This window comes from Heterocephalus glaber, unplaced genomic scaffold, assembly GCF_053883595.1.
Source record: "Heterocephalus glaber isolate CG9 unplaced genomic scaffold, H.glaber_assembly_v1.0 deba00000470, whole genome shotgun sequence".
NCBI lineage: Eukaryota > Metazoa > Chordata > Mammalia > Rodentia > Bathyergidae > Heterocephalus > Heterocephalus glaber.
Genome location: NW_028258145.1, coordinates 9,119,358 through 9,146,737, shown reverse-complemented (window position 1 = coordinate 9,146,737; position 27,380 = coordinate 9,119,358). Strand labels below are relative to the sequence as shown.

Genomic DNA, 27,380 nt, shown 5'->3' with positions numbered 1-27,380 from the left:
GATGAAGAAGAAGAAGGAAACAGATGTTAGTGTGCAGCCGCGCCTGCTCAAAGTAGATCCAGGGTCTCACACTTTCACAAAGTGTCCCCTGGTGGAGGGGCAGGGACTGCTGCTACATGGGGGTGGGGTGGGGGTGGGGAATCTGCTCTGAGATGGCCGAGGGCACTGGGGTGGGCCTGGCCTGAACGCGGCTCAGCAAACACAGGCTCCTTTCCTCAGTGAGTACCCCTAATCCTCTCAGGGGTAATCCCTGGCTTCTGCATGGGTGAGCCCTGGTTCCACAAAGAACCCATGCTCTGCCCGCCTCTTCTCGCTCTGTCAGGCCCTTGCCTGTGGAATGGGCACAGGGACGACTTCCCGAGGGATCCATCAGGGCACTGCATGGCCTTTAGATGGCTTATTTTCTGACATCCAGCCCTCTTCTCATGACTTCCTGTCTCTTTTGCCCACGGTTCTGTTATTCAGCCCATATCCTAACTCTCCTTGCTAACTTCCACCTTCTTCTGTGATATTTCTTCTTGGTTCTTTTCCAGGGAAAGAAAGTCACATTAAAATTTAAGAAGAGTAAAGAAAGCATGTGGTGAGGAGTACTCAACTCTGCAGTACTTGGACTAGGAATGTCCTTTTGAGCGCCGCTGTCACTGGTCCCAGGCACACAGCATCGAGGAAGGTGGTGGGATTTTTGGGGTGACTTGGACCATTAATGTCTGGGGTCTAAAGAGGACAACTCACATTCCACCTCAGGGTGTATTCTGTGAGAGAGGGACAGGCTGCAGAAGGACAGGACAGGGACAGACACCCAGGCCTTCTCTCCAGCCAGAACTGCTGCTCTGACTGAGTCGGGCCGAGACCTGAAAACTTCCACTCAGCTAAGACTTGAAAAACATACAAAAACAGCCTTTTGTGTCGAATCACTCTGTCTATTTCTCAGAAGCCCATTCCTTAGAGGAGATTTTATCTACTCTAATAATCATTTAGCGAGTCAATAACTGCTAACTAGAAAATAAGCAGAATATCAACTTGCTACCCTGGTCTCCTTATGAGCGTGGATTTGACTTCTCCTTTCCAAAAGGGGAAGAAAAAAAGAGGCCCTGTGAATGCCCAGAATGATGGTCACCCTGAGGGACAGACATTCAGGGTGTGTGAGCCGGGCTGCCCGGGGTGGCACATGCTCAGTGTCACGCCAGGCTGAGGTTTCTATCTTCCCTTCCTCAGAGTGTGGGCGTGAGTGCCAAGGAAAGGGACACAAAAACCCAAAAGATGGTGCACACTTATAATCCCAGTACTGGATTCGAGGAGGCTGAGGCGGGAGGATTGAGGCCACAGAGGAGGCCACAGTGCTGGCTGCTTTGGGCTGGGGAGCCAGGGTCCAGCTGGATGCCTTGGTTTCTCCAAGGAGAAGTGAGGGGAATGTGGGCCTAAGTTGGGGCCCCTTGGAGGCTCCCTGCAGTCACCCCAGCCAAGTTACATCTCAGCCCAGGCACGGGGGAGGGCTCCTTCCCGGAGTAGGAGAGGTGGCGGTATCCCGATGGGCGGGGCCGGCATCCGGATGGGCGGGGCCAGGCTGGCACTGGGTGTCTCCCCGCCCCTGGGCAGACAACAGTAGCCCAACCTGTTGGGGACCGGGGAGGGAAGAGGAACTGAAAACAATGTCCTGGAGTGTGGATTGGAGCCCTGGAGGGGGACACGATGAGGGAGCACCCCCAAATCTCCCCTTGTGTGAAGACCCCAAAGTATAAATAAGGAGCAAAATGGAGGACAGATATTAGGAAGTGGGAAGGACTTGTTGGAATGGGAATGGGAAGGGGAACAAGAAATGAGGGGAAGAGTGGGGAGGGAAGGAAGGAAGTGTGGCTTTAAAAAAAGAAAAGAACTGAAGGAAAAAATGGAAATAGAACTTTGGTAAATAGGGAGGGGAAGAAGGTTTGGAGGGAAGAGAGGAATGGTGACAAAAAGACCTAAGACGTGTTATGTGCATGTGTACAACCCCCATGACGCACGTGAGCACTACGGGCCACAAACAGGTACTAATAGAACGTTTCAAAATTAAGCGAAGAAGAAGAAGAGGAAGAAGAAGAGGAGGAGGAGGAAGAAAAAGAAGATGATGATGCATCTGCTGATTTCTCTTAGCCTCCCTGAAACAGATACTTTTCTTTCTAAAAAGATTAGAAAGGTAAAGGGAGGAGAGAATGAATGGATGGGAAATTAAGTCCAAAAAAAGATAAAAAGCCAGCTCCCCCGGGACAGACACACTTCTGCCCACACCGCAGGGCTGGCACCACTCCGCTGGCAGCTCTGCCCCTTCCTGTAGCACCGGGGGCACAGGGAGCTGTTCAGGACCAGTGTGGCTGAGACACGCTCCTTTCCTCGCTCCTGCCCCTTTCCTCTCTCTGTATACCTGTCCGTGTGCGTGCATGCATGTGTGTGCCATATGTATGGTGTGTATTGTTGGCATGTGTCCTGCTTGAGGCATGCATGGTGTGCTGCACATCGAGTGTGAGTTGTGTTATGTGTGATCGTGCTGTGTGCACCAAATGTGCTCTGAGTGTATTTTGTGCTGTGCGTGGTGTTTTGCTCTATGGTGTGTGGTGTTGCTGGTGCACTGTGTGTGTTCTGTGTGCATACAGTGTGTGTATTACATGTGATTTACCCACACTGATCTTGGGACATAGCTCTGTGACTCTGGCAGCCACCTGCAGTCTCTTCTTGCCCAATAATTGCATCTGAGGAATTTGCTTTGCCCCAGGACATGGTGGGGAGGGGTGGCCCACAGATGAAACAGTCTCAGTGCTCAGGTGAGAAGCCAGCACCTGTATACAGGATCCACCTGAGCCCTCTATTCTATCAAGGGTACGATAATAATACATTCTTACAATAAACACAACAATCACACACGCATCCTAACTGCTGAATAGCAAGAGTGCAGGCCCCAACAAAGCTTGTTGCAGAATGAAAGAAGGTGCAGCAGGCAGGCAAAGGGTTGATTTTCATCATAACCAGGCTAGGTAGGTGCAGGTAGAGACTATTTACACAAGCCAATGATGTATGTTAGGCCTTCCATGGATCACAGTAAAGAAACTGGCAGCAAGGAAAAAGAATCCACTTAGTTGGAAATAATTCATCCTCATTTCCAGGCCCAAGTCTACAATTGAATTCAGCCTCTAAAATTTGGGCAAATTGCATGATTTGGTTTCCACTGTGACCTTTGGAGTCTGGCTGACGAAGGCTGGGTCTGCCAGCATGGCCTGTCTGTCTTTAGACCAAGCTGACCCCAAGAATCCGGCTGGGTCAGCCCAGCACCAGCTACGAACCAGCTGTCACCTGGTTAGCCAACACTGCTCACCAGCCTGGCCTTTCCACTGCCAGCATCCAGGTGGTGAAGAAGCCCATGCTTCCTACCTCTGTCCTGTCGCACGAGGGGACCAGACCCTCTCTGCAGGAGAGATAATTGTGCGACTCAGGAAAGGCTCCATGATAGCAACGGGGGTGTGGCTGCACAGGAGGAGGGGACAAATCACTCGCCTGCCTCAGTCTCCCCGGCCTCTGATGCTTGCACTGCGACCCCAGAGGGGCCCAGTAAACACAGGTGGCACGGGCACACCCACCAATGGTGGAAAGCCTCGAAGCTGACCATGAAACAGGCCACCCGAAGGGACCCCAATCAGCCTGTGGTCCCTGAGTTTGCAGGAAGGACACTGTGTGTTAGAGTCTGCTTTGGTTATCTCCCTTGGCAGAGTCAGTCGGAGAGAGGAGAGAGGGAAGAGAGGTGCTTGGACTTAATAAGCCATTGTGACTAGAAAAAGCAAGCTCCTATCCACGCGCTTCTCCAGAAAAGATGGCTTGGACCCAAGGCTCGGGCGCCTCTGCCCTGGAAGGGTCTCTCTCTCCTGGAAGTGGCCTATGGGGAAGAGGAAATGAGGCCATGTGCCCTGTGTCACTCAGGCTTTCTCCTTTTGCCCCCCTCCCACAGGAATTTAAGCGGAGGGCCAGACAAGGCTGGCTGGGGCTACAGCACCAGCCCTGTCCCAAGGGTGCCCCACCCCTTCCCTGGCCCCCAAACCTCAAGAACAGAACCCAACAGGCTTTCCCGGCTCAGCAAGTGGCAAAGTTGGCATGGTGGCCGAAGGGTGTGAGGTCCCTGCCAAGGCTCTCAGCTCTGGCTCCTGTCCTCTCTGTCCTGGGCCAAGAGTCCTGCCAGAGGAGGGAAGGGTGTGGTTAGTGGGCCATAACCTGTCGCCACGGCCTCTTCCTTTCCTTATTTTGGGCCCGCTCTTGCTACTTTCACTTAACATGTGGGCAGTGGAAACGCTAAGCTCTCTCCGCAGGCGGTAGAAAGGAATGGCTCATAAAAAAACAGGAAAAATAAAAGGCTAAACGAGCACTTTATAGACGCCCTACGTACCAATACCAAATAGGGCTGGCGGGAGCTTAGGGTGGACGCCGCCTGGTGAACACGGAGGCGGGAGCTTTGCGCCCTACACCAGCGGAGATCCTGCGCATGCCTAGCAGCAGCTCCTGCACAAACCCATGCCATTTCCCAGCCTTTTTCTAGGAAAAACGACTCCAAAGATTTCCGCCGTCACCCACACGGCCAACATCCGGGGCACTAGTGTTCCTTTCCATCTCAATTTGAACGCATCGAGGAATCCAGGAAGGCAAGTAACGTTTTTTCTCTCCTCTCTACCTAAGAGAGGTGCATCTCTGGTGTCCTTCCAGAAACAAAGAAGTGGATAGGGCTCACTAATAACTCCACCACAGTTTTCTAGCTTGGGGTTAGAACAAGGGCCAACACATGACTCAAAAAATACAAATTCTTCCCGGTGGTGAGGAACCCAGCTCTCTGGGAGGCTGCGATAGAGGGATCGCAACTGCAAGCCTGCCTTAGGAAATACAAGACACTGCCTCAAAATAAGAATAAAGAGGAAGTATGCCCCTGGATTTGATCAACAGTTCTGCAAAAGAAAAAAAGTTTCCTTCTCCATCTTAGTCATTTTCCCTTTCCCTGTTTCTAGACATGGATTCAAAAGTTGAAGGCCAGAGATTTGAAATAATTATCAGGATATTTCGCTCTGCTTAAATGGGTGACTGATTTGCCCCGTTGGTCTCATTTTGTTATGTTTTTATGTTACTACTCTAAAAAATGTTTCAGAACTATAATGAGACATCATACCAGTTACGATGACTATTATTTTTAAAAGCCCAGAAAATAATAAGTGTTAAAGAGATACGGAAAAACTAGAACCCTGTACACTGTTGGTGGGAATGTGAAAACCGAACAGCTGCTGTGGAAAGTGGTATGGAGATTCCAACAATTAAAAACAGAATTATCCTAAGAACCACTGAGGCCATTTCCAGCTCTGTAACCCAAAGAAAACGAAAGCAAGAACTTGAGGCACTATTCACCATAGCCCCAAAGTAGAAGTAACCAAGTATGCATTGGTAGATGAGTGGGTAAACAAAGTATAGTATACACATAGGATGGAATATCACTCAGCCCTGAAAAAGGAGGGCCATTCTGACCCATGCTACATAGTGAAGACACGTTAAGTGAAATAAGCCAATCCTCAAAGGAGGAATAGTGTATGACTCTGCTGAGAGAAGGTCGTGTTCCTAGAAACAAAATAGAAGTGGTTGCCAGAGGTGGGAGTGGGGGTGAAGTGAGAAGTACTATTCATTGGGTATGGACTAGCGTTTCAGATTTGCAAGATGAAAATGTTTTGAACAAGGATGATGGTGTTTGCCCAGTGATGTGAATGTACTTAATGCCACTGAACTGTATTCTTCAAAAGAATAAAAGTGGTTAATTTTATGCGATGACTATTTAACCCCCCGTGTTTGTTTGGGAGGAAGAGTGGAGTCTCCTGGGCTGTGACAGCCTCGGGTGGCTGGCTGCAGCGGTGAGACCCACAGCTCTTCCGGGAGCGCAGGCCCCAGCCGGCCGCCTGGCTGCCTGGCTGCCTGTGGGCCTTGCGTAGGACACGGAGGCCCAGTACCAGGGTCTGCCTGCCTTCTCCCCTCCCTCCTGGGTTCCCAGCTCTCCTGGACAGCAGCCCTGGTCCACCGCCCCACATCCCCCAGGGTCCCCTAACCTGTCAGGAAAGTGACCGCTGCCCCTATGGTCCTCGTGCATGCTGTGGAGCAAGGAGGCCCGGCCTTGGAGAGAGCCTGGCCCCCAGGTCTGGGGTCCTTGTCCTGACCATAGGTCCCTCCTGGGCTCCCCGTTAGCTGGGCCCTTCTTGATTCCCAGCACAGCTCTCAAAATCCACCTCTTCCTGCAAGAGACAAAATCGGGGTCCCTGCTGCCCCCACCCGTGGATGCCACCATCTTCTGTCCCCTGCCGCATCTTTCCCCTGGACGTGCCAGAACTTCCGCCGCAGAACCCTGGGGCTCAGGTCACAGGCAGAAGGCAAGGGCGCTGGGGCTCCGACACCCCGGGGCCTAAGCAGACAGGTGCAGAGGGAGCACCGGAGGGAAGCCGAGGCAGGACGCTCCGGAGAGTCCTCGCACAGCCAGGACGGGCTGCCGGAGCCCGGGCCGGGTAGGCTCCGGAGTCCTCGGGTGCTCGGCGATGGTGGTGGAAGCACAGTCTGCCAAGACCCCGGGCGGGGCGGGAAGCGGGGAGGGACCCGCCGGGCGCTTCGTCTGCCCCAACCTGCACCCAGCGCCGGCTTTTCGGCCCCGTTAGATGGCGCTCGAGACCTTCCAACCACTTGTGATCGCGCTTCTGGCCCGGAACAAAAAGCAGCGTGGGGTGCGAGTGGGCGCAAGCGTGAGCGCGCGAGTGCGCGACCGGCGTCGCCTGGCACCACGCGCGGCGCAGTCACGGGCCGGGGACTTGGGCCGTGTGCACCCCTGCTCGGCTCCGCTCGCCCGGGCTCAGGCTGCGTTTCGGGGAGACCCGGGCGGGCGCTGGCTCCAGGGCCGCACGTCCCGGTCCCCGTCCCCGCGCGAGGCTCCCGCGGGACCGGCCGAGCCTCCTCGCCCTCGGCACCCCCGGAGCCCGGGATCCCACCGCCTCCTGAGCCCTGGGGACCCCAGGGCGTCAGACGCGACCACTCATTTTGAAATCATGGTTTAAGAAGCGACCAGGGAGCGCGACTCCTCCTTGTCCCCAAGTTCACCTTTTCTCCCACATCCTCCAAAAACAAAGCGACTCCGCGGCGGGCGACCCGGTCCCCAGTCCTCTTCAGGAGCAGAGGGGACGCGTCCCCTTCCTGGAAACGGGGGCCCGCCTTCGTGCGCCTCGGGCTGCGAACTTTCCCGCGCCGCAGGTTCTCTTTAAGAAAGTAGATCTATGAATATTTAACGCGATCGCAGCCCGAGTCCCCTCGCCGGTGCCCGGCACTCGGCGAGAACTTGTCTACACCCGGCAAGAACCCGGGGAGGGGAGGGCGGGACCGCGGGAGGACCGGGCTGCAGATGGAGGGCTGGGGTCGGGGCCGGGGCCCCCGCGTTCATTTCCATAAGAAAGCGGTCGGAGGCGGGTTCCTCGAGCTCCCGCCCAGCCCCCGAGCCCGATCCTGAGAGACTCTGGCTCGGAGGCTCCGGGCCCTAAGTGTGCGCCAGGGGCTTGGCTGGAGTCGGTAAAGCCTGTGGTTGCGAGGGTGCCCAGGAGGAGGCCGGCTTCGCGTGGGTACGCGCCGTGGACAACCGCGCGGGTGAGTGCGGAGCGCGGGACCGGGCGCACAGGGCACTGAGCAGAGGATGCCGCAGGGGCCAGGTTAGAACCGGGTTCCCAAGCCAAAAAAGCGCGCGGGTGGGTGGGGAGCCCTAAGGGAAATGAGGTCCGGAACACTCGGTGACCCAGCTACGTGCGCAGGGGACCGCGGGCCTCGCCCCTCTCCAAACCCCGGGGGACTTCGGCTCCCGCCGCCGCCGCGCACCCTCTTCCTGCGAAGGAGTGAAGGAAACTTGCTGAGAGTCTAGTTCCACTTGCGGCTCAGTTCTTTCTCCGTTAGCACCGAGTTTCTGTTCGGCTTTCAGTGTGAACAGCGGCCAGGAGTCCTCGGTTCTGTAACACACGCATCTCCTAGGTTCTTTATGATCTCATCTGAAGAAATTAAAACCCAGATCTGTAATGTTTATTCTTAGTTTACAGAAAGCCGGGTGGGAGAGGGTGTGTGAGACACCGGTTTGCAAGAGCACAGAGCTACTTTATCCTTGCAAGAAACCGGCTTCCCCTAGACCCGGCCCTTCCCTGGAAACTAAATCCGGTCACCAATAAAGCACCCACCATACCGAGCAATTAAAAACCAATTATGACTATTAATGACTTTATTACTAATAGTTAGAGTCCAGGGCTCCAAACTCGGCCAAGATAATTGAGCTTTTCAAAAATTTTGCTACCTAAGATTTTTACTCCCCTTCCCAAAAGGAGAAGACCAGAGGCGATGTTGTCAGATTTTGCCAGGAGGTATCCAGGGGCGAGGTGGGGGTTATTTCTTTCAGTAAAGTTTATTGCTACTTCTGGTAAATTATGGAGTCTTTGTTTCTGACCCTGTCAAGTCATACAAAATGTAATTGATGACGGTGGTTACAACACACTCCGTTTGGATGTGGAATTGGGGCAGGCTGGAGAGTGTTCTTTCTCCAGTTTCTCTGGTATTGCTGGAAACCCCATGGTTTTTCAAGGAGAAGCGCTGTGACTCTGTAGATGAGGTAGTGGCTATCACTTGGCTGGGGGGTTAGGAAGTGAAGGTTAGCAAGTGTGGAACCCAAAGAGGCAAAGAGAGAATAAGGAATTGGGTCTGCTTTTTTCTTTATTTTTTTATTTTTTTGCTCATTGGTTGAAATTGCTCTGGGGTGTCTTAAACTGAGTGACCAATTGAACGTTTAAAAAATAAAAGGTTACCGTGAAGTGTGTGGGATTAAAGGCTACTGCGTGGCAAGGTCTATGGCTGAAGGTGATGTGCCATTTCTTGCCTGTGTTCTGACAATGTCCTTACCCAGATGGATGCATGCTCAGTCCTGAGGTGGAAGGGACTGGCATGGGAGGAGGAAGGGGACCCCTCAGGGGCTCCTCTGCACAGGGAAGCAGGAGGCCGAGCAGCAGGGCTATCTGTGGCCCGGCAGTTGTCTGGATGCTTACAGTCCTGTGGCTCAGCTTTCCAGGCCCCTGGACAATGAACTTCAAGTGTGCCCTGCAAAAGACCTCTGCTCAGCGCTTCAGCTCCTGGTAGAAGCCCATAGCGATTGCACATCTGGTCCTGGTGTCTTTGCTGCAGCCTGGTATGGCAATGTCAGACTGCATGGTGCAGAAACCTGAGCTGCTTGGGATGAACACAGTGAAAGTTTGGACAGTTTCTGGGCATTGGGTGTCCTCTTTTCTTGCTAAGATGCACAGCAGCATCCTTCTTGTTTCTATCTTGCCAGAGCTAATTGCGCTGCAGTGGGGCATTGCCCAGCAACACTGTGAGTACGAAGGAATCCTCCACAGGTAATAGGATGGCTGGGATTATCCAGGACACCTGAGGAGTCCCAAAATCCTTGCGTGAGATGGGCCCAGGGTATTTGCTCTCTGGTGGCTCCCTAGGGACAAATTTGTTTTGTGCCCTGGCCCTGGCTGTTGGGAGCATTTGCTAAACCCAGAGCTCTGACAGCAAAGCTGAGACAGCTTCTTGAAGTGAGCAGCTGACCCTCGAGACAGATCTTGGCAGGAGAGCTTCATGGGTCAACAGTACATTCCCTTCTGTCCCCACTCACTCAGAGGCACCCCAGGACAAACTGTTGACCCCAAGAACCCCATAAAAGGAGCAAGAGAGGGGCTGGGAATTTAGCTCAGTGGTGCCACGTCTGCCTCAAAAGTGCAAAGTCCTGAGTTCAATCCCCGGTACTACAAAAAAAAAAAAAAGTGGGGGTGGGGGGGTGGTAAGAGGCTGAGAAATGGCTCCCCATGTCGCCCAACAAGGACTTCAGCAAACAGCTCCAGTTTAGGCATTGCCTGTTACTGCCTGGGGAGGGCAGGACAGACAAGCCTGAGGTGAGGACTTGCTGAAGGATGGAAGGACAGACAGGAGACAGGTGGACCAGGAGCTGGAGCTGGGGTTCAGGGCCCTGAGGTCCAGCCCTGTGGCCCTGCAGTAGGTCCAGGGATCTGTGCCTGAAAAAAGAGCAGAGCTCTCTCTGCAGGAAGACTGTAGGATACCTGAAGTCATTTGGTCCCTAGATCCCCTTCACTCCCCTTAGAATGTTCCTGACCCTCCAGGAAGACCTGCTATCTACAATAGAGTGTGTGGAATATGGGGAGGGTTGAAGACAGATTTCCTCAATTTGCAGCGTGTTCGAGAACTGACACTGACCCGTAACTGGGAGGGCATAGAGGCCTCCATGGCATGGGAAAATCTACCCACTCCTGCACCTGGACTGCACCCCCTTAGGTGGCCCTGGCCAAGTTCAGGACTTCCAGTAAGCTGGGGGAAGGAGGCCAATTGTCCGCAACAAGCCAAGTAAATGCAAATGAGTTAGTTTCCTACTACGAAATTCTACAGCTTTGAATTGTCCCCTGGCAGCCAGTGTCCACCTACTATCATCACCGTTCCTTGTCAGCTACCATAGCCTAGGCCACCTCCTTCCCTGCCTTCTTTGTGGCTTTGGGTTCCATTTTAGGAAGGTTTATATCATGTCGTTCAAGTCAGCGATGCTTCCATCTCCACCCTCACCGAGTTCCTTGTGCAGAGCTGTAGTTGGAAGCCACACACACAAGATCTCTTAAAATTCTCTGCTGTTCTTCCTGAGTAGAATTGACAAAACATAGACACATAAAACACAATGACCCAAGCAGCCAGAATACAGCTCATTCCCACTTGTATGGAGCCGGGGGTTAGGAGCTGGTGTCCCTTGCTGCCTCCCCAAATGTCCCCCAAGCTGGACTGACTGACCGGAAGTTGTAGCAGGCCTGGTGATGGCTCTTTGTGCAGTGACCAGTGTGCAGGCCTGACCTGAAAGCGGCAGCCCCTCAAAGAGGCCTGGCAGAAGGGACACAGCTGCAATCTGGGGTTGAATTAAAGGAAGGGGACAGGGTGAAGTTGGGAGACAGCCACTGACCATATTATCACCTGCTGCAAACCCTCTCCAAAGCTGTGTTCTCACCACCCACTTGACCACCGCAGGAGGGACATCTATGAGTGACAGGTTCCTGCACCTGCTCCTGGCCTTGACCTTGGGCTCTGTGCTGGCGCTGAACTCAGACCCTGAGCCCATGCTCTGAACAGAGCTTCTCCTGCTCAGAGTGCAAGAGGTGCACCCAGAGTTTGGGGACACACAGGGCTTGAGGATGGCTCATTTTTTCACCCTAGTTTGCCATCTATCTTCTCAGTGGATTTCAGCCTGGCCTGAATCCCAATGCTGAGCCCCTGCCCCATTCCTGTGCACCAACTTCCAGCCCAGCTGGAGGCCAGAGCTGCTGCAGGGACTCCTTGTATAGAAGGGGTCCGGTTGGCCTGGAGTCCCCAGGGGCTTCAGAGGGGCTGTGGGAGCCGAGTGCTTGGGTGAAGGCTGGGAGAGCCTGGAGAGCCCTCTGGGCCTGATGCTTATCTGGGTTGTAGGGGTGCCCTTTCCTCCCTTTGCAAAGGCCGAGTGACTCAGCAAAGGCTTCCCGGCTCTCTTCCTCTCACCCAGCAGGGAGTCCGGCATCTCCTGGCAGGATTGCAGTCTGAAACCTTCCCACCTTCCCTGGCCCAAGGAGAGCAAGCTGAGGTGCCCTGCAAGGTCAGGGCCTTGCGAGCAAGTGCGTGGGGACTGAGGGTCCAGGCCAAGGAAGGCCTGGAGCTCGGCCAGGCAGCAGCCAGGAAGGGCCAGAAGGGCAGTGACAGGCTGAGCTCCTGTTAGCCAGCCATGCCTGCAAGGTGTGTGATCTGCAAAGACCCCAGCTGCAGTTTTGCAGCAAGCCTTTGTTAAGGCTTTGTGGGAGGCCCTGGTGCCTTCAGCTGCTCCCTCCCGGACCCCTTGCTCCCACAGCTTCCTCAGGCTTGGAGGGCCAGGCACAGGGGCTGCAGGTCCCTCTTGGCAAAATACATGTCCCTCCCTCACATTTCCCCTCGGGCCTGGGGCGCAGAAACCCTGTGGTGCACCTTGGTGCTTCCTCCTTGGGGCTGTGCTCATCTTTCTGAACGTGAAGGGGTGCTGCACTGGCACAGTCCCATTGCTGGAGAAGGAAGGAGTCCCTCTGGCCACCGCTGGAGAGGTGACCTGGTCTCCCACGCAGGGAGATGACACAGTTCCACCAACTTGGTTCGTCCTGGGGCCACCAGGTCCCATGTGCTTGGGTACAACTCCTTCCTCCAGGTCCTCCTGTCAATGTGACTCTCTTTTAGTCAAGGTCCAGTGCGGGGCAGGATCTGTGAGGGAGGCACAGCGCACAGAGGGTAGAAATAGGGCTGTTTCCACCCACTGCAGCTCATGCAAGCCCTTCCTTTATGGCTGGGTGGCTCCCCCCTCTCCTTCTCTCCTGTGTCATTTGTCTTTGCGTCTTCTTTCCAGGCCTCTCAGCCTTCACGGGGTCCTTCGGAGAAAAATCAAGTGTGGCCCCTCTCCTGCCTTGGAGTACTCTGTTATGTAACACAGTCACGCACTCATAGGGATTCCTCAAGTTACCCTTTTTTGGCCCAAATCAGCTAGCACTGGGGTTTCTAACAGGGGCTGGAAAGGGGAGTGGCAGTCCCATTCCCTGGGGGCTTCTATCCCCCTCCTGGAAGCTCTAGTTCAAGGCTCTGGAACCAAGGGGAGAGGTAACCAATCCCTTTTGGTCTCTCAGGCCCAACACTTCTAGTCCACACCTGCAGGCCCTCCTCCTGGACACTCAGAAGGAGCCTGGGGTCTGGCCCACATGTAAACAGTGGTGGCCTCCCCGCTCCCTCCTCCTGAAAAACAGAAACCCTCTCCAGGTGTGGGCTGCTCAGTGCCTTTACAATCCCCGCTTCCCACTGTCCACTATGTGTGGAACTGAGGCTAATCTCAGAACACTCCTTTTCTGGTTAAAAATACCTAGGATGGGCCTGGGCTAGAGGAAGGCCTGTGGAGCCCTTGAGGGCCGGGGTTTGATCCCCAGCACGTCCAACAAAGAAATCATGCACCGCAACTATTAAATAGTTCTTGGGAAAGCGAAAGACCTTTCTCTCAGGGTCGGAACATTTTGAAAACCCTGTTTGGGAGAAATCTTCAGAGTGTACGAAGCAGAAACAGGATGGCCAGAGCACTTTTGAAATTTGAAAGATTTCTCCTCTAAAATGCTAATGGAAAGTCGTTTTTAGGTGTTATTTTGTTTGCTGAAGGCTTTATGGCTTTTCTCCACTATTGTATCTAAGATTCTCAAGACTAAGTAACCAAGACATTTGTTTTCATTTTGTTGATTTCTGGGTGAACTTATACTTTTTGGTTAGGTCTAGTAAATTTATCTTTTCCTCTGCAGGAGAGTTTCCAGCCTTGGAAATGGAAGTGAAAAACAGACTCTTCCTATGTGTCCCTTGCAGGGACAATTGGGAACCAGTGTGCCCGGCTCCTGCTCAAACCTTGAGGACTTGTCCATCCCAGGCAGGGAAGGTAGCTGTTTCGACACTAGTTCAGTGCCAGCACCAGGAGCACTCAAATCTTAGAAATGAGGATGTCTTCCTCTCCAGGGGCTCTCCTTCCTTCCTAGAGAACAGAGCTACCCTGATCACCCAGGAAGTCTCCAGGAAAATACCTCATCTTTTAAAAAAAATTAAAAAGTGCTTTTCCTTCCCTCTCAGTGTATGTCCGTTATTGTGTAGCTACAGTAAGGAAACCGGAGCAGTGGTGACCACTCTTGTCCTTTGTCACCAAGTCTGGTAAGGGGGACTCTCACAGCCCACACATCATCGCTCAGGTGCATCCTGGGCTTTCATGTTTACTCAAGACTCTTTGTGGGTGGCATCACCCGGAGAGTCCACACCTGAGCCTGCTTTCTCTCCACAGCTCTCCACCAGACAGCACCTCTCTGTTAGTCACAGAGGAAGGATTCACCCAGGGATAACTTCCAGAATGGGGTGCTGAGGGTGAGTGGCCCCAGGCTGTCCTAGAGACACAAGTCCTGCCTGGCTCCTCTACCTGAACATAACTTCTCTCGGAAGAGGGCGCTTCCCAGTGACCACTCCATGAAACTTCAAAAGCTACAGCAACTGAGCACTCTACAGATGCAATTTCTTACATTCTCAGCCAGCTCCCATGACTAAAATTTTAGTTTTGTTCACATGCACACACATACACACACAAGCACACACACCCTGACTAGCATCCCATCACCAGCACATTTCCACTGGGGGGCTCTGGTAAGTCTCCACAACCAACAAACTTCTTTCCTGAAGAGTCAAAAAGGAAACAAAAACCTCTCCCTATATTTTGGGTTATTTTATAGTGTTTAACACCTCCGGAGGCAGGAATTGGCCAGTCCTCCCCCTCTCGCTCCTTTTTTCAAAGAACAGGTAAGCTTGCTGCTTTCTTTCCTTGCCTCATAGCCCCCGCTATGTTTAAAAACTAAAATTCTCTTTCCAAAGAGAAAGAAAGGAACAAATTCCATTAATGAATTACATCCGTGGAATGTGGTTTGTCTAGGGCAATTGTATTTGTAAATAACTGGCTTCCTGTTTAGTATATGTGTTTTATTAAGAAAAAGACTCTAATGCCTCTGAACAGTCTTAATACAGAAATAGTTCAACTTATGGTTTGAGTTCCACCCTCATATTCTGTTTATTAGAAAGAAGTGGGTCTTAAGCACCTATGATGTCCTGTCACTTCTAAGTCCTGTCATTTCTAAACATCCCAACTTTGCAGAAGTTCTGGAAGCTGCTGGCTCCATGGGATGCCACAAGAATCAGTGAGTGGCTTCGCTTCTGCCCCTGTGTCTTCCAAAATCTAACCACAACTGCTTCTACAGCTTTGGAAATGAAGCCTGTGGTGGACTGGGCACACACCAAAGGGCTGGTGCCTCAGAGTCACTGCAGGTCAGGGGCCCTAGTCCTCAGGCAGAGATGACTGTGACTCTGTCGGGCAGTGAGCAGCAGAGCAGTGAGCAGCAGAACTTCCCACCTGCAATAAGCAGAGCTGGGCGAGGGAGGCCTGAAACTTCCACCCAGCTGCCTGTGGTCCTGTCTGGCGAGCCCTAGAGGCCTGGCCTTCATACACTCCTGCCGTGAGTGGAGGTTAGTCTACCCTGACTCCTTCCCATCCACAGTCAGAGCAGCTAAAGCCAGCAGGTTGGAGCCTTCTTCTGAGCCTGAGTATCTCCCTCCAGTGAGGCTTCCTTTGGGGAGAGGCACAAAGTCCCATGCTACAGTGCAGAAGTCTCAGGCCCTGGTCTTGCTGGGCCACAGACTTGGCAGAATCAGGGATATGAGGCCAGCTCCTGCTCATGTTGTCCTCAGCTCTGGGCTGAGGGTGGAGGGTTTCTGAGGGCAAGGTCAGCCAGGCCCTAAGCTCAGCTATCTAAACTTCAAGATCAGAGGTCAGCAGAGCCAGAATGAAAAAGTCTAGCCTTCCCCAAAGTTATGGCCATGACCCCTGGATCTTGAGACCCCAGCTCTACCACTTCCCCACCTCCCAGGGAAACTTTCCCAAGTCTCCCTGGCTCTCTGCTATGTTCCTGGGCCCGCTCCTTTCCTGGCCCAGGTAACAACTCTGCAAACTGTCTTTTACCTCAGGCCCCCAAGGCCTGACTACTCCAGCAACAACAACAACAACAACAACAACAACAACAACAACAACAGTAACAACAACAGCAGCAGCAGCAACAGCAGCAACAGCTACAACAGTTATTTGGCTAGGGAAGAACAGGATCGGAGGGTGAGGGGTCTATGGGGAAGAGTAGAAATATGGATGAAATGGGATGTTTCAACCTGTGTCTCAAAAGGTTTCCGTTGACAGTTATCAGTAACCCCGATAGACAACTCCATTAAAAAAAAGAAAAAGAAAAAGAAAATTTACTATTGCTCTGCAAAGCTGTTATTTTTTACATCACTTTTAGGACTAAGATAGATGAACAAAACATCGCGTTTCAAGCCATTTTGATCTGTAATTAAATGGCAGGATCGGTTTGTATTCTCCTACGGCTTTTACAGAAGTTGCAGTGATCCAAAGTCGGGTTGCTGTGTCAGACTGGCATTTTTATTAATGAGAATACAAAAAGCTTGCATATTCTTAGCCCTGCTTGAATTTAGTTGCTAAGCAACCGGTGTATGGTAATTCATCCGCGAAATTTAAATCTTTGAGAAAGGATCGTGCGTTTTGCTGAATGGTCGCCACGAGGAAAACAACTTGTGAGACCCACAGCAGCTGCCACGCGGGGCCGGGCCGGCCTAGCAGGGACCAGGGGGCCCCAGGGCCCCAGCCACTGCATCTCTGCCACCTCTGCGGCCTCCCTCCCTGAGAAACGGCTGGGACAAAGGCTGCCTGCCCCTCTTGCTTGCCTCTGGTGACCCCGGATCTGCACCCAAGGTTTGCAGCCCACGCAGGGGCTGCACCTGACCAAGCCCCCGCATCCAGGGGTTTCCAGGTCCAGCCTGCGAGTTGATGAGGCCCCCTCCCCTGGGGCACACCCCAAGCATGCAGATTGCGCACACACGCGCGCACACATGCATGCACACATGCATTGTGCCACCACAAGGATGACTGTTGCCCAGACCCCTCTGAGGTCACTTCCAGAGCCGGCTCCTCCTCAAGGAAGAGGACTCATCCGAGGCGGCCCACAGCCCGCCAGAAGGCCAGGCAGCCACCGGCCGGCAGTGACATCATGGGCTCCTGCCCTGCCGCTCGCGCCCACGTTTTAGGGTACAGGAACAAACACGGATGTCAAATCAAGAATGAAAGAGAGAGTAATCTAATTAATAGGCCATGAGCCAGGCTAACAAAATCAAAGAATCTGATTACACCAGGATCCCTCTTGCTATCTCCGCCGCTCCCATCCCCGGCTCCTCCAGACCCTAGCTATTTCCTTTCCTACCCTGGAAAGTTCAGGAGGTAAACGCAGAGCCCTCTGATTTCCTCATTGAAATCAAGATCAAGCCCACTGTGGGGCTCCCTCAGCCAGAAGGTCACGTGGATGACCTTCAGGCCCCAGGCAGGCAGATGACCAAGCCACCACAGAAGATCTGGGAGCTGGGAAGTGCCCCCTCCCTTCTCCCGGCTCCCCTCTCAGACAGCAGCACCACCTGTACTCATTACCTATGCTATCAACAGCAGGGCCACGGGACAGAGAGGGCTTCTCTGCTCACAGCCATTTCAAGAGGATCTTTTTCTAACCAAGCACCACTCTGCCCTACATCACCTTGCACAGGGTCATGATCACCCCAAACTCTCCAACCTCTTTTAACTCCCTCCCCCAGCAGAGAGCTCTGAACCTAACCAGGTATTAGGTTTTATCACTGAAACCGCATTGCTCTAATCGACACAGCCTGCCACGCGCATGAAAGAAGAGAATACTTTAATTTCTGTCTTTCTGCCTTAAAAAAAGAAAGAAAACCAGGTCCACTTCCTAAATAACTAATTCCAAGTCTGCAACCAGTGCCAATACTTGTTGCATCCATTTTAGAGTTGATTAATTACCCTGGAACTTGGGCAAACTAAACTCCATGTGGAAAGAATGTTTCTTCCTTCAGTTTAGTTCTGAGAGCTACAAGGTTATTGATGGACCTTACTCTATTTACATACAAATTGGTACAAATATGCTCATCTCTTCAAATGCATTTTATATAGATATATAAAAGTGTCATTTTTGATTTAGCTTAAAGATGTTGATCATTTATTACAAAAATAAACGAATAAATACAACAATATATTGTTGCTTCCAACAGGATAAATACTTTACAAATATATAATTTAAAAAAACAAATTTAATTGTTAAAATATTACACTTATTGATAAAACTATCCATAGCATATACTGCATTGAATATTAGAACCAATTATTCTCTGAATGTTGGAAACCATTCACACAAAACAGGTTATGAGCATGGAAATGAACACACAGTGGATGCTACACGGAGGCAGGGGAAGTCTCTCTTAAGAGCCATAGTGGACAGTTCTATTTTGGAACAAAGAAGAAGTCCCTGGCTAAGTACTAAAGAAAAAACAAAAAACAAAAGAGAGCAACAACAGCAAAGTGACTGTTTAAAATACACTGTTTAAAGGACTTATCATCGCAGGGACTTGCCAGGGGACAGGGCTGGGTGAAGAAGGGGAAGGAGGCTTAGGCAAGTGACCCAGAGTCACAGGAGACTGTAAACTGTAAATAGGCCTAGTTTGGGATTAGCCAGACTGGTGGGACAGAACTTGGTCACTTTCCTTTGGGTTGGAAGGGGAGGGGGAGGGATTGACAGGGAGGAAACAAATGAGCACTTTACAAAGCACAAGACACTTGTGCTGCAAAGCAACACAATGACCAAATTCATTAAAAAGATCTGGTGATATGTAACAATATTTTCATTATTTACATGTGTAACAATATAAGCCTTAGCACAAAACCTCTCAGTTATATCTCCTCTCTTTTGTGTTTCAACCATGAATTTCATCTTGTAAATACATTCAAAGGGTTGAATTTTTTTAATAAAAAGTCAAAGCATTAGCCCACTTTATAAAATGCAAAATAACAAAAACAAAATGGGCTTGGTGACCCAGCTTCTCCACTGAAGATCACTCAGCTGCCCCCAAATCAGTGCCTCTTCCAAAGTAATCAACACAGGTTGCTTTTAAATAGAAAACAGTGTGAAATCTAATGTTAGCTCTTTTGTTGACAGCTAAATCAAGTAAGCAAATACTTCCTAAATTTTAAACAGATCTATTCCTTGTCTAATCAAGCACCACCATTTCAGCAGAAAAAAACCAAAACAAAACAGGATTCCAGCTCACATGCCAGCGGTGAACACCATATTCTAACAACCTGCCCAATTCTCAGCCTGCCAGGAGAAGCCTTCTTTGCCTTCCCCGCAAGGCCCTTCAAAAAAACCCCAAGAACTTCACCCCTCCCCACAGGTTGTAAATTCCCGGGGGTGTCTGGGCATTACTATAACAAGAGAAACGGAAAACAAGAAGGCAGAGAAAAGTAAATTGTGGTTTCTTGTCTTTAGTTTTTTCTTTTCTCTGTTTAATAAATATGGCCTTTTTCAGATTTCACAAATCAAAATGATTGTGATTTTTAGTGCAATTTGGTGTTTAAAATAATGCAACCCCATCCACGGCCATCTGGCTAGGGTTGATTTATGGAAGTGACACAGGGGCTGTCTGGAGAAATGACTGCTCCTGGTTGCTCTCTTGGTTTTCCGGGATTTTTTAACCCCTGCATTGATATCACAGGCAGAGGAAGTGAAGGGGAGAGAGGGAGGCAAAAAATGAGCGACAGCTAAGTAAGAATAGGGGAAATTCATCTGTGAAATCATGGCTTAAAGAAAAAAAGCACAATATATAAGGATTCAGCCAAACAAGTCTTGCATCTTAAGCACTCCCAACCAGAGGCATTACACTTTCTTTTTCCCACACTGTAAATATTGATACATTAACTTGATCAATGTGACCACTCTGCAGGGTTTATATAAAAAGTGACCTAAAACAAGCTAAAATCCCCTGTACCGTAAAGAAGATAAAGAATCACACTGGGGAGAGACCGAACCACAGAAACATACAGCCTGCTGCTAGAGCTGGTAATGGCAAAGATGGAATGCACTATGGACCAACAAAGGAGTTTTGAACTATCTTCTCTCATTATAGGAAAAACCAAAAACAACAAAACAGCTTAATAATTTAAATTTAATTACATATAGTTATTAATGGGAAGTAATTGATATCAAAATACTTTATAGACTTCTAAGTTATTCTTCACAACTATTAGTCTTCAGGAAAAGAGCAGAGACATAGGAAAAATTTAGGGGGGATGAGAGGATAAGAGGCTGAACTTGGGGGAGGTGTATCAGCCACTAATTAATCACCAGTTTGGCACATTTTTACTGATGACGTAGTTCAATCATTCAATAAAGAACACAGGTATCTTCAAGAAAAGGGTTAGTATTTATAGACAATCTCACCTAAAAACACTAAAGACACCCACCCACTAAAATTAAGGAAGAGAAAAATATGGTAAAATGCATGGCTTAATAAGGAGTAAACACTGTGTTAAAATACCAGCTGTCCCAGGAAAGCCTGCACCTCACTCAGGGTCACCAGCTGCACCTCAGGAGGTGGAGGCTGTGCTTCCTTAGCACTATTACCTATCAGAGATCTGCATTAGTAAAAAAATATTTTTTCAGAGAACTCTTCCCTTTCCACACAGTGTGTATGCATCAGACACAGACTACTTCCTTCTAACAAATTTATTTTCTCGATCAGCTCTTACGGAATCACTACTCAAATTAAATTACAATCAAATGATCACATCAAAAGATACCCTTATTACCTAACAACTGTCCATATTTTCATTTCATTTTGATTTGTGCTCGTCTGAAAAAAACACGTAATACAAGATCTGGGGAAAAATAAATTACCGTTTTGCAGCAGTTCATAAGTATTCTGAATAAAATATTAAAAGAAGTCATTTAATGAAAATATAAAGCAAATATTTTTAGATCAACAACGGATCTAACGATTCTATATTGCCGTCTTTTGGAAAGTCTGTTTATTAAAACCTACCAAAAACACTGCTTGGAAATGGCAGTATTATATAATCACATCCACAGCACCCATCAGTCAAGGTTGGCAACAAACTGAGGACTGAAGTCAAGGGAAGTGCAGCGGCTGGTGCTCAGTCTCTCTAAATCCCTTTATCGGAGTCAGTCCGGAAATAAAAAATAAAAAATATTGTTAAAAAAAATATTAGCGGTGGCATCTTTAGGCACGGTCCGCCCCGCACGCAGCAGGCAAAGCCGGGTCGGTGGCAGGGCCTGGCTCTGTGGCCTAGGCCCAGTGTCGCCTCTCCAGGCTGGGCGTCCCGTCCCCAGCCTATCTTTTGCTCTTTCTTTGAGATGCTTTTATTCCCAAGGTTACTTTGAGGATACTTTCTTTTGGCTTTGCTGTTGAGTCTGTTAATTTCAGAAGCTGTGAATTTTTTTTCCCCTGGAGACTGGTTTTTGTTTTCCTCTCCTTCCCATTTCATAGTTGATTTGTTTGTTCCCAAATGACTTTAATATGGCCAAGAGAAACAGGGTCCTGCAGCCCAGAGTCAGACCCCGAGGGAACCTGGCGCTGTCGCTCTCTTTCAGGTGGCTCCCAGGAAAGCGCGCTCGCTCGGTGGGTCTCTGAGGCAGCCCTTTGGGAGGAGGTGGAAGAAAGGGGGACTGTCTGTTTTTTTAAGAGGCAAGGAGAACGGGACAGGTGCTGTCCACTGCTGCCTTGTAGGACAACTCGGGGCGCGGAACACCTCACCAGTGCAGTTTTGGTGTGTCAGGCATCTTTAACCTTCATGAAAATAAAAAACAAAACACCACCACAATATAAACGAGATCCCACTGTTGCCCTTCTTTTCCTCTTCCGGTTTTGTTTGTATATATGTATGTAAAACAGTTTGGGTATGTATACTGCTTTTTAAATTTTTTGGTCCCTCCTTCCTTGGACTTGCAAAAAAAAAGTCTCCTCCATCCGTGTCTCCCTCGATTTTTCCTCCAAGGGCGGGCACGCCTGTCTCTGGGCGGAGTGGAGGGCAGCGGCGCGCTGGGCCTCGGCCGGAGGCCGCGGTGCAGGCTCGGCGGCTGGGCGGCGCTCGGTGGGCAGCTCAGTGGCAGCCCGGTGGCAGCTCGGCGGCGGCCCTCTGCGCGCGGCGCCCGGGCGCTCACTGCACGCTGGTCTGCAGCCCGTGGTGCGGCGGTGGCGTGTCGGCGCTCACGGTGCCCACCTGAGAGTACACGTCGTCTGGCGTCTGCTGCTGGATCCCGGGAGGCGTCATGCGCTTCTCCTTCTGGCGCCGGTTGCAGAACCAGACCCGCACCACCTCCTTCTCCAGCTGCAGGCTGTCGGCCAGGTTGGTGATCTCCTGCGCCGAGGGCTTGGGGCACTTGAGGAAGTGGCTCTCTAGGGCGCCCTTGACGCTCACCTCGATGGAGGTCCGCTTCTTGCGCTTGCGGCCCTGCGCCGCGATCTTGTCAATGCTGGTGGGGCTGCCAGTGCTCGAGTCCGCCTCCTCCAGCCACTTGTTCAGCAGCGGCTTGAGCTTGCACATGTTCTTGAAGCTCAGCTGCAGGGCCTCGAAGCGGCAGATAGTGGTCTGCGAGAACACGTTGCCGTAGAGCGTGCCAAGCGCCAGCCCCACGTCGGCCTGCGTGAAGCCCAGCTTGATGCGCCGCTGCTTGAACTGCTTGGCGAACTGCTCCAGGTCGTCGGACGTCGGCGTGTCCTCGTCCGAATGTGGGTCGTGGCTGTTGAGTCCGGGCCCCGCGCCGCCGTGGTGCGGGGCGCCCTGCGCGTGGTGCGGGTGCGGAGGGTGCGGGTGCGCGTGGTGGTGGTGGTGGTGGTGGTGCTCGGCCAGCTCGGGCGTGTCCCCCCGCACCAGCCCCGGGTGCACCAGGCTCTGCGCGCCGCCGCCCGCGCCCCCGCCTCCGCCACCACCTCCGCCGCCTGGTCCTGGGGGCGCGCTCAGCATGCCATTCACCGTGAAGCCCCCGGGCTGCGAGTACAGCAGGCCCTGCGGCGGTGGCTGCTGGCCTCCAGCCATGGACGGGAGGTGCGCGGCTGCGGCTGCGGCTGCAGCAGCGGCTGCAGCAGCGGCGGCAGCGCCCCAGCCCCCGGGGTGGCCCTGGTGCGGGGGTGGCGGCGGGGGTCCCAGATGCGGTGGCCCACGGTGGTGCAGCGCCGCGCCCGCGTGCAGGTCGTCGCGTCCCGCACCACCCTTCACGTCGGGGCCCTGCGGGGGTGGCGGCGGCGGCGGCGGCTGTTGCGGGCTCCCGGCCATGCCCACCGCGCTGCCAGACCAGGGCGCGCTGGCCTCCACCGCGGCGGCGGCGGCGGCGGCAGCGACGGCGGCATGGGGCAAGGCGGTGACCCATTGGTGCGCGTGGCCCAGCATATGGCCGCCGTTGCTGGCGGCCATGGCCCCCTGCATGAAGTCGCTCTGCACCATCTTGACGGAGGCCGGGTCCCCGCGGTAGGCGCCTGAGGTCACGGCGGCGCTGCCTGGCTGCATGGCGCCGCCGCCGCCCCCCGCGCCGCCCCCAGCGCCGCCGCCGCCGCCCGCAGCGTCCGAGTGCACGATGGAGCCGGCCGCCAGCAGGCTGCTGCCCGGCAGGTACGGGTTAGAGGCCGCCGTGGCCATACCGCCCCGCTCGCGCCACCCCACGGCCGCCACCGCCGCGCCCCGCGCCCCGCTGCGCGCCCGCCGCGGACCCGCGGCCGCCGCTGCACGGCCGTGGGCAGGGCGCGGGGGTCGCCGGCGCGCCCGGGTCAGCAGCAGCCGCCGAGGCGACGGCCGGGGCCGCCGCTGTGCGGGGAGGGGTGCGCGCTGCCCGAGGCGCGCTCCGTGGCCAGCCCTGCCACGGGGGGTCGCGGCCGCCCCCCGGCCCTGCGCGCTGCCTAGCCCGGGGTCGCTGGGCCGGCCCGGGCCGGGCCAGGAGGCGCCGCTGCTGCTCCCCGGGTCTCTAGAGCGCGGTGCTCGGTCCACCTGCTAGGTGATGGCTCCGCGGGCGACAACAAAGAAGTGGCGCCTTCCCTCCTTCTCCAAGTCACGCGTGGCCAACCGCCGGCCCGAGCCCGCAGCCTCCTCCGGCTCCCGCTCAGAAACGCATTTCTCAGGCTTCCCCTTGGCGTGGCAAAACTTTTTGGGTCCCAGAAGGCTTGGCGGTGCTGGGTGCTGTTGGGCACGAAGAGGGGAGCCCGGTGCCTGCTGCCCCCCAAGGGTCCACGCCTTCCAAGTTTGGTTCTGTCCTAGGAAAACTTCCTCCGAGGGTGCATTGCGCTGAAGTTGCTATTGCCGGAGCTCTGGGCTGCCTCGGACACAAGAGTCCTTTCTCATTCTCCTCGCAACAGTCACAGTCTGATGCGACATCTTTCCTTTTGGACAGAAATTAGGAAACATATAACAAGGAAAAAAATGCACAGGAGAAAAAAAATGATGGCGAACTGCTCTGTTACCTTGTCGCTGGAGCTTGGGGTTGGTGTTTTATTTTTTTCCCAGCAATGGTCTGCAGGAGGAGGAGGAGGAGGAGGAAGAAGCGTGCATTGGCGGCGATGGAGGTGTGTATGTGCATAGAGGGGCTCCTGCACCCAACCCCTCCGGGGACGCTGCGCGCTCGCTCGCTCTCGGGGAGCCCCGACGGGGGCGCGGGCCGGGCGGCGGAGGTGCGGCGGAGCTGCTCTGCGCCCTGGTTCGCGCTCTCTCCTCGCTCGCCCTTGCGCACTTTCCCTCGCCCTCCCTTGCTCGGCTCTAGGGCGCCCGCGCTCGCTCGCCGCGATCTGACAGTTCGCTCTCTGTCCCTCCCTCTCCGAGCGGGGACTGTCGAATGTTTACCCTCCGCCGCGAGCGCGCACCCACCACCACACTTTCCCAAATACAAGGAAGTCGAACGCCAGGGCCCCTGCCGATTGGCTACCCGCTGCGTGATTGGCAGCCCCGGAATGACTGGCTCCGGACGCGCGGCCCCCTTTCCGGCCGTTCCGATTGGTTGCTTTTTAATTTAGGCAGCGCGTCGTATAAGCCTGAAATCTGTCGTCCCCGGGCCCAGCCCCCCGTCCCCCGCCCCCCGCCACTTTCTCCTCCCCGCCCCTCCCCCGCCGCCACATCTTAACTCTTAGTGTCCGGCCCAAGGGCTCACGTCCCTTGGCAGGTCGGTGCGCTGGAGATCGAGATCGGTCTGAGTGGTGGGGGGAGAAAGGGGAGAGAAAGGGAGGGAGGAACGGAGGGGAGGGGGTCAGAAGGAAACCGGAGAGGAGAAAATCACGGGAAACCGCGGCTGAGCCACCCCACCCAGCCCTGCGTGCGTGCGCCCGGCCCCCTGCCCCCACCCCGGAGAGCCGCAGGGTTCGCGGCACGGCGCCCCGAGCGCGTGGGTACCTATGAGCAGAGGTGTTCCCAGAGGGTTCAAAGTTTCCTCTTCCCTTCCCCCGCTGGCCCCCGGCTCTGTCCCGGCGGGGGCGGCCGGGGGTGGGGGTCGTGGCCACGCTCCTTGGACCTAGGCCACCGCAACTTTCTGCAGCGAGGCGCGCCGGCCCCTTTGTTTAAGTTCGCGGATGCCATCGCCGGAGCCCGGCGGCCCGCACGGCGCGTGCGGTCGGACCCTCGCCGCCCTCCAGCCCGCTCCCGCCCGCGCCAGCCCGCGCCCGCGCCCGCGCCCCCTCCCTGCGCCGCCCTCTGGGGGGACTCGGGCGCGCGTGCCCTTGTGAGTTTGGAGGTGCCGGCCGGCGGAGCCACGCGCTGGGTTTGCAAGGCAGTCAGTCCGACCTTCCCCCATAGATGTCTCGTAAGTGCCTCCGACCCCACCGCAGCCTCGAGCTTCCCCGAGGCGGCCGCTGGAGCCAGACCCGAGCGGGATCTGCCGGCCGCGCCCTGCATCGCTGCACCGCTTACCGAGTGTGTGCGTGCGTGCGTGTGCGCGCGCGAGCGTGTGTGTGTGTGTGTGTGTGTGTGTGTGTGCAATTTCAGTGTGATTGTTAGGAGTGGTGGGGATTTGCTCGCTCGCTATTTTTAGGCATCGTGGTGCTTTTCTTCTTTTCTTTCCTGTCTCAGATGGGTTTGCGCGGTGGATGGGGCTGGCGGCTACGGAGCTTTCTCAGTCCCAGCTTGGCTGAAAGAGTTAAGGGGGACGGGGTGGGGGGGGAGTAGGCGGGAGAAGCAGGGGTGGAGTGGAGGGGGGACGCGGCCAAGCGGAAACGCTGCTCTGAGGAGCTTCAGCGAACCAAGAAAAAAAAAAAGAGAAAGTGGCAACGAAAACAAGGGCAAATTGAACCCTCCTCTGGGATTTCCAATGAACTAACCCAATTCGGACATTCAATAAATACAGGGTTCCTAATGAGTGTGCCTGTGTGCGCGCCCCGCGCCCCACCCGTGGTACCGCCTGCCCAGGGCGCAGCTCTGGAGCTGTCGCCCAGCTTGGAGAAGGTGCGGGCGGCCTTCTCTCTCCGCGATTAGGGGAGCGGGCCCGAGCTGACCCGGTTCCCTGCAGCAGCCACGCTGCCCTTAATGGTGTCGGATCCGCTGCGACGCGCGTAGGATTTCTGTAGGATGTGGTCCAGCTCCCGCTCGCCGGGAGAAAGGTGCCGTCGTAGGTGGGTTTTAGCAAGGCCATTATTGCCAAGTTATAGATCTAAAAGGCAGCGGTAATCAAACCCCAAACAGAACAGATTTTTTTCCCCTCTGCGTCCCCCATAGGTTCCTTTTTATATTTATGTATGCGTAGATGTATATATGAAAGATGGAACACAGATTTCATTGAATAAATCTGAGATCTCCAGGTGCAGACGTTGGAGTAGTCGGTGCCAGCACCCCGTGTTTTCCTTTGCTGCCGATTTTGCTTGGATCCGGCTCAAAAACTGAGAGAGTCTCGTGGTTTTGTTTACACTGAATGGGGAGCATAGGAACAGAGCCATGGGGCCGCCTTTCATTAATATACAGTGAGGATTTTGTCTAAATTACTGCTATGAATTTCACAGTACACGCTTTCAAAAGCAGTCTCAGGTGGCCTGATGAAACGCGATAGCGCCTCTGCAAACAGATCCTCTCTCTCTCTCTCTCTCTCTCTCTCTCTCTCTTTCTTTCTTTCTTTCTTTCTTTCTTTGCAAGGAGGGTGTGTGCGCCCACGGGAAGCCCCCAAAACGCTTCGCTCCTGGAGAAGGGAAACGCACTTGGGTTCTGCGCTCTGTCCCCTTCTCCCCCCTTTCCACGTACTTAGTTCTCGCCTCGCTCCCCACCCCCCGCCCCACCCCATCCGCCCCTTCCCTTTGCAGAGTGTGATTGTTTTGTCTGGAAAAAAAAATCCAAAGTATATAACAAGGGGAGAACAGTTAGTGCTGATTTTCATTTGCATACATTTTCATATATTTTGGTGAAAATAATAGACTAGTGCGAGCTGGGCTTAGAGGACTCAGTGTAAAGGGAAGGCTTAGGCTCTGACGGTGCTGGAGAGTTAAGAATGTGCCTTCCCTCCACCCCCACCCCAGGCACCTTATTTAAAAAAAAACAAAAAACACCTTCTTTTATTTAAAAAAAAAAATCTAACCTTGGAAGTTTGCTCGGTAAGTGTTTTTCATTTTCTTTCCCTGCTTTCTCTTTCTCTCCCCTTCCTATCTGGCGTATTTATCTATGTTCTTGTAGGTGTGGGCGCTATTTTCATTGCTTGGGACAAGGGAAGGTTCGCAGACCCGCTGTCTGGCGGGCGGAAGGGAAAGTGTGTGTATGTGTGTGGGGGGAGTAAGAGAAATCCAACCCTGCTAAAATACTGCATAAAAATATGGACTCATTCCAAAGATCC

General features: G+C 53.4%; 1 protein-coding gene and 2 long non-coding RNA genes across 9 annotated transcripts in view; 2 read left to right on the top strand and 1 right to left on the bottom strand.

The window, feature by feature from the left end:
- The first annotated feature begins 7,170 nt into the window (after window positions 1-7,170).
- LOC147829757 (uncharacterized) lies at window positions 7,171-13,724 on the top strand. The gene is made up of 2 exons (XR_015448397.1): window positions 7,171-7,659; window positions 13,407-13,724. It is a non-coding gene; the product is annotated as an uncharacterized LOC147829757 (long non-coding RNA).
- Window positions 13,725-17,820: 4,096 nt separating this feature from the next.
- Window positions 17,821-23,258, bottom strand: Pou3f3 (POU class 3 homeobox 3). Its single transcript, XM_004844477.3, has one exon. The coding sequence runs from the start codon at window positions 23,231-23,233 to the stop codon at window positions 21,758-21,760; it is 1,476 nt and encodes a 491-aa protein (XP_004844534.1). The 5' UTR covers window positions 23,234-23,258; the 3' UTR covers window positions 17,821-21,757.
- Window positions 23,259-24,702: 1,444 nt separating this feature from the next.
- The window catches only part of LOC101716704 (uncharacterized), a 263,276-nt gene continuing 260,598 nt past the window's right edge, over window positions 24,703-27,380 (top strand). For 5 of the 7 annotated variants that reach the window (XR_015448387.1, XR_015448389.1, XR_015448388.1 and 2 more), the window contains exon 1: window positions 25,748-27,144. This is a non-coding gene — a long non-coding RNA (uncharacterized LOC101716704). Of the gene's footprint in view, window positions 25,374-25,747; window positions 27,145-27,380 lie in introns of those variants that run through there. The other 2 variants (XR_015448390.1, XR_015448391.1) reach the window with 2 other exon arrangements.

Excerpts from the sequence above, each read along its gene's own strand:
- Pou3f3 (XM_004844477.3), bottom strand. The coding sequence starts at position 23,233 with ATGGCCACGGCGGCCTCTAACCCGTACCTGCCGGGCAGCAGCCTGCTG.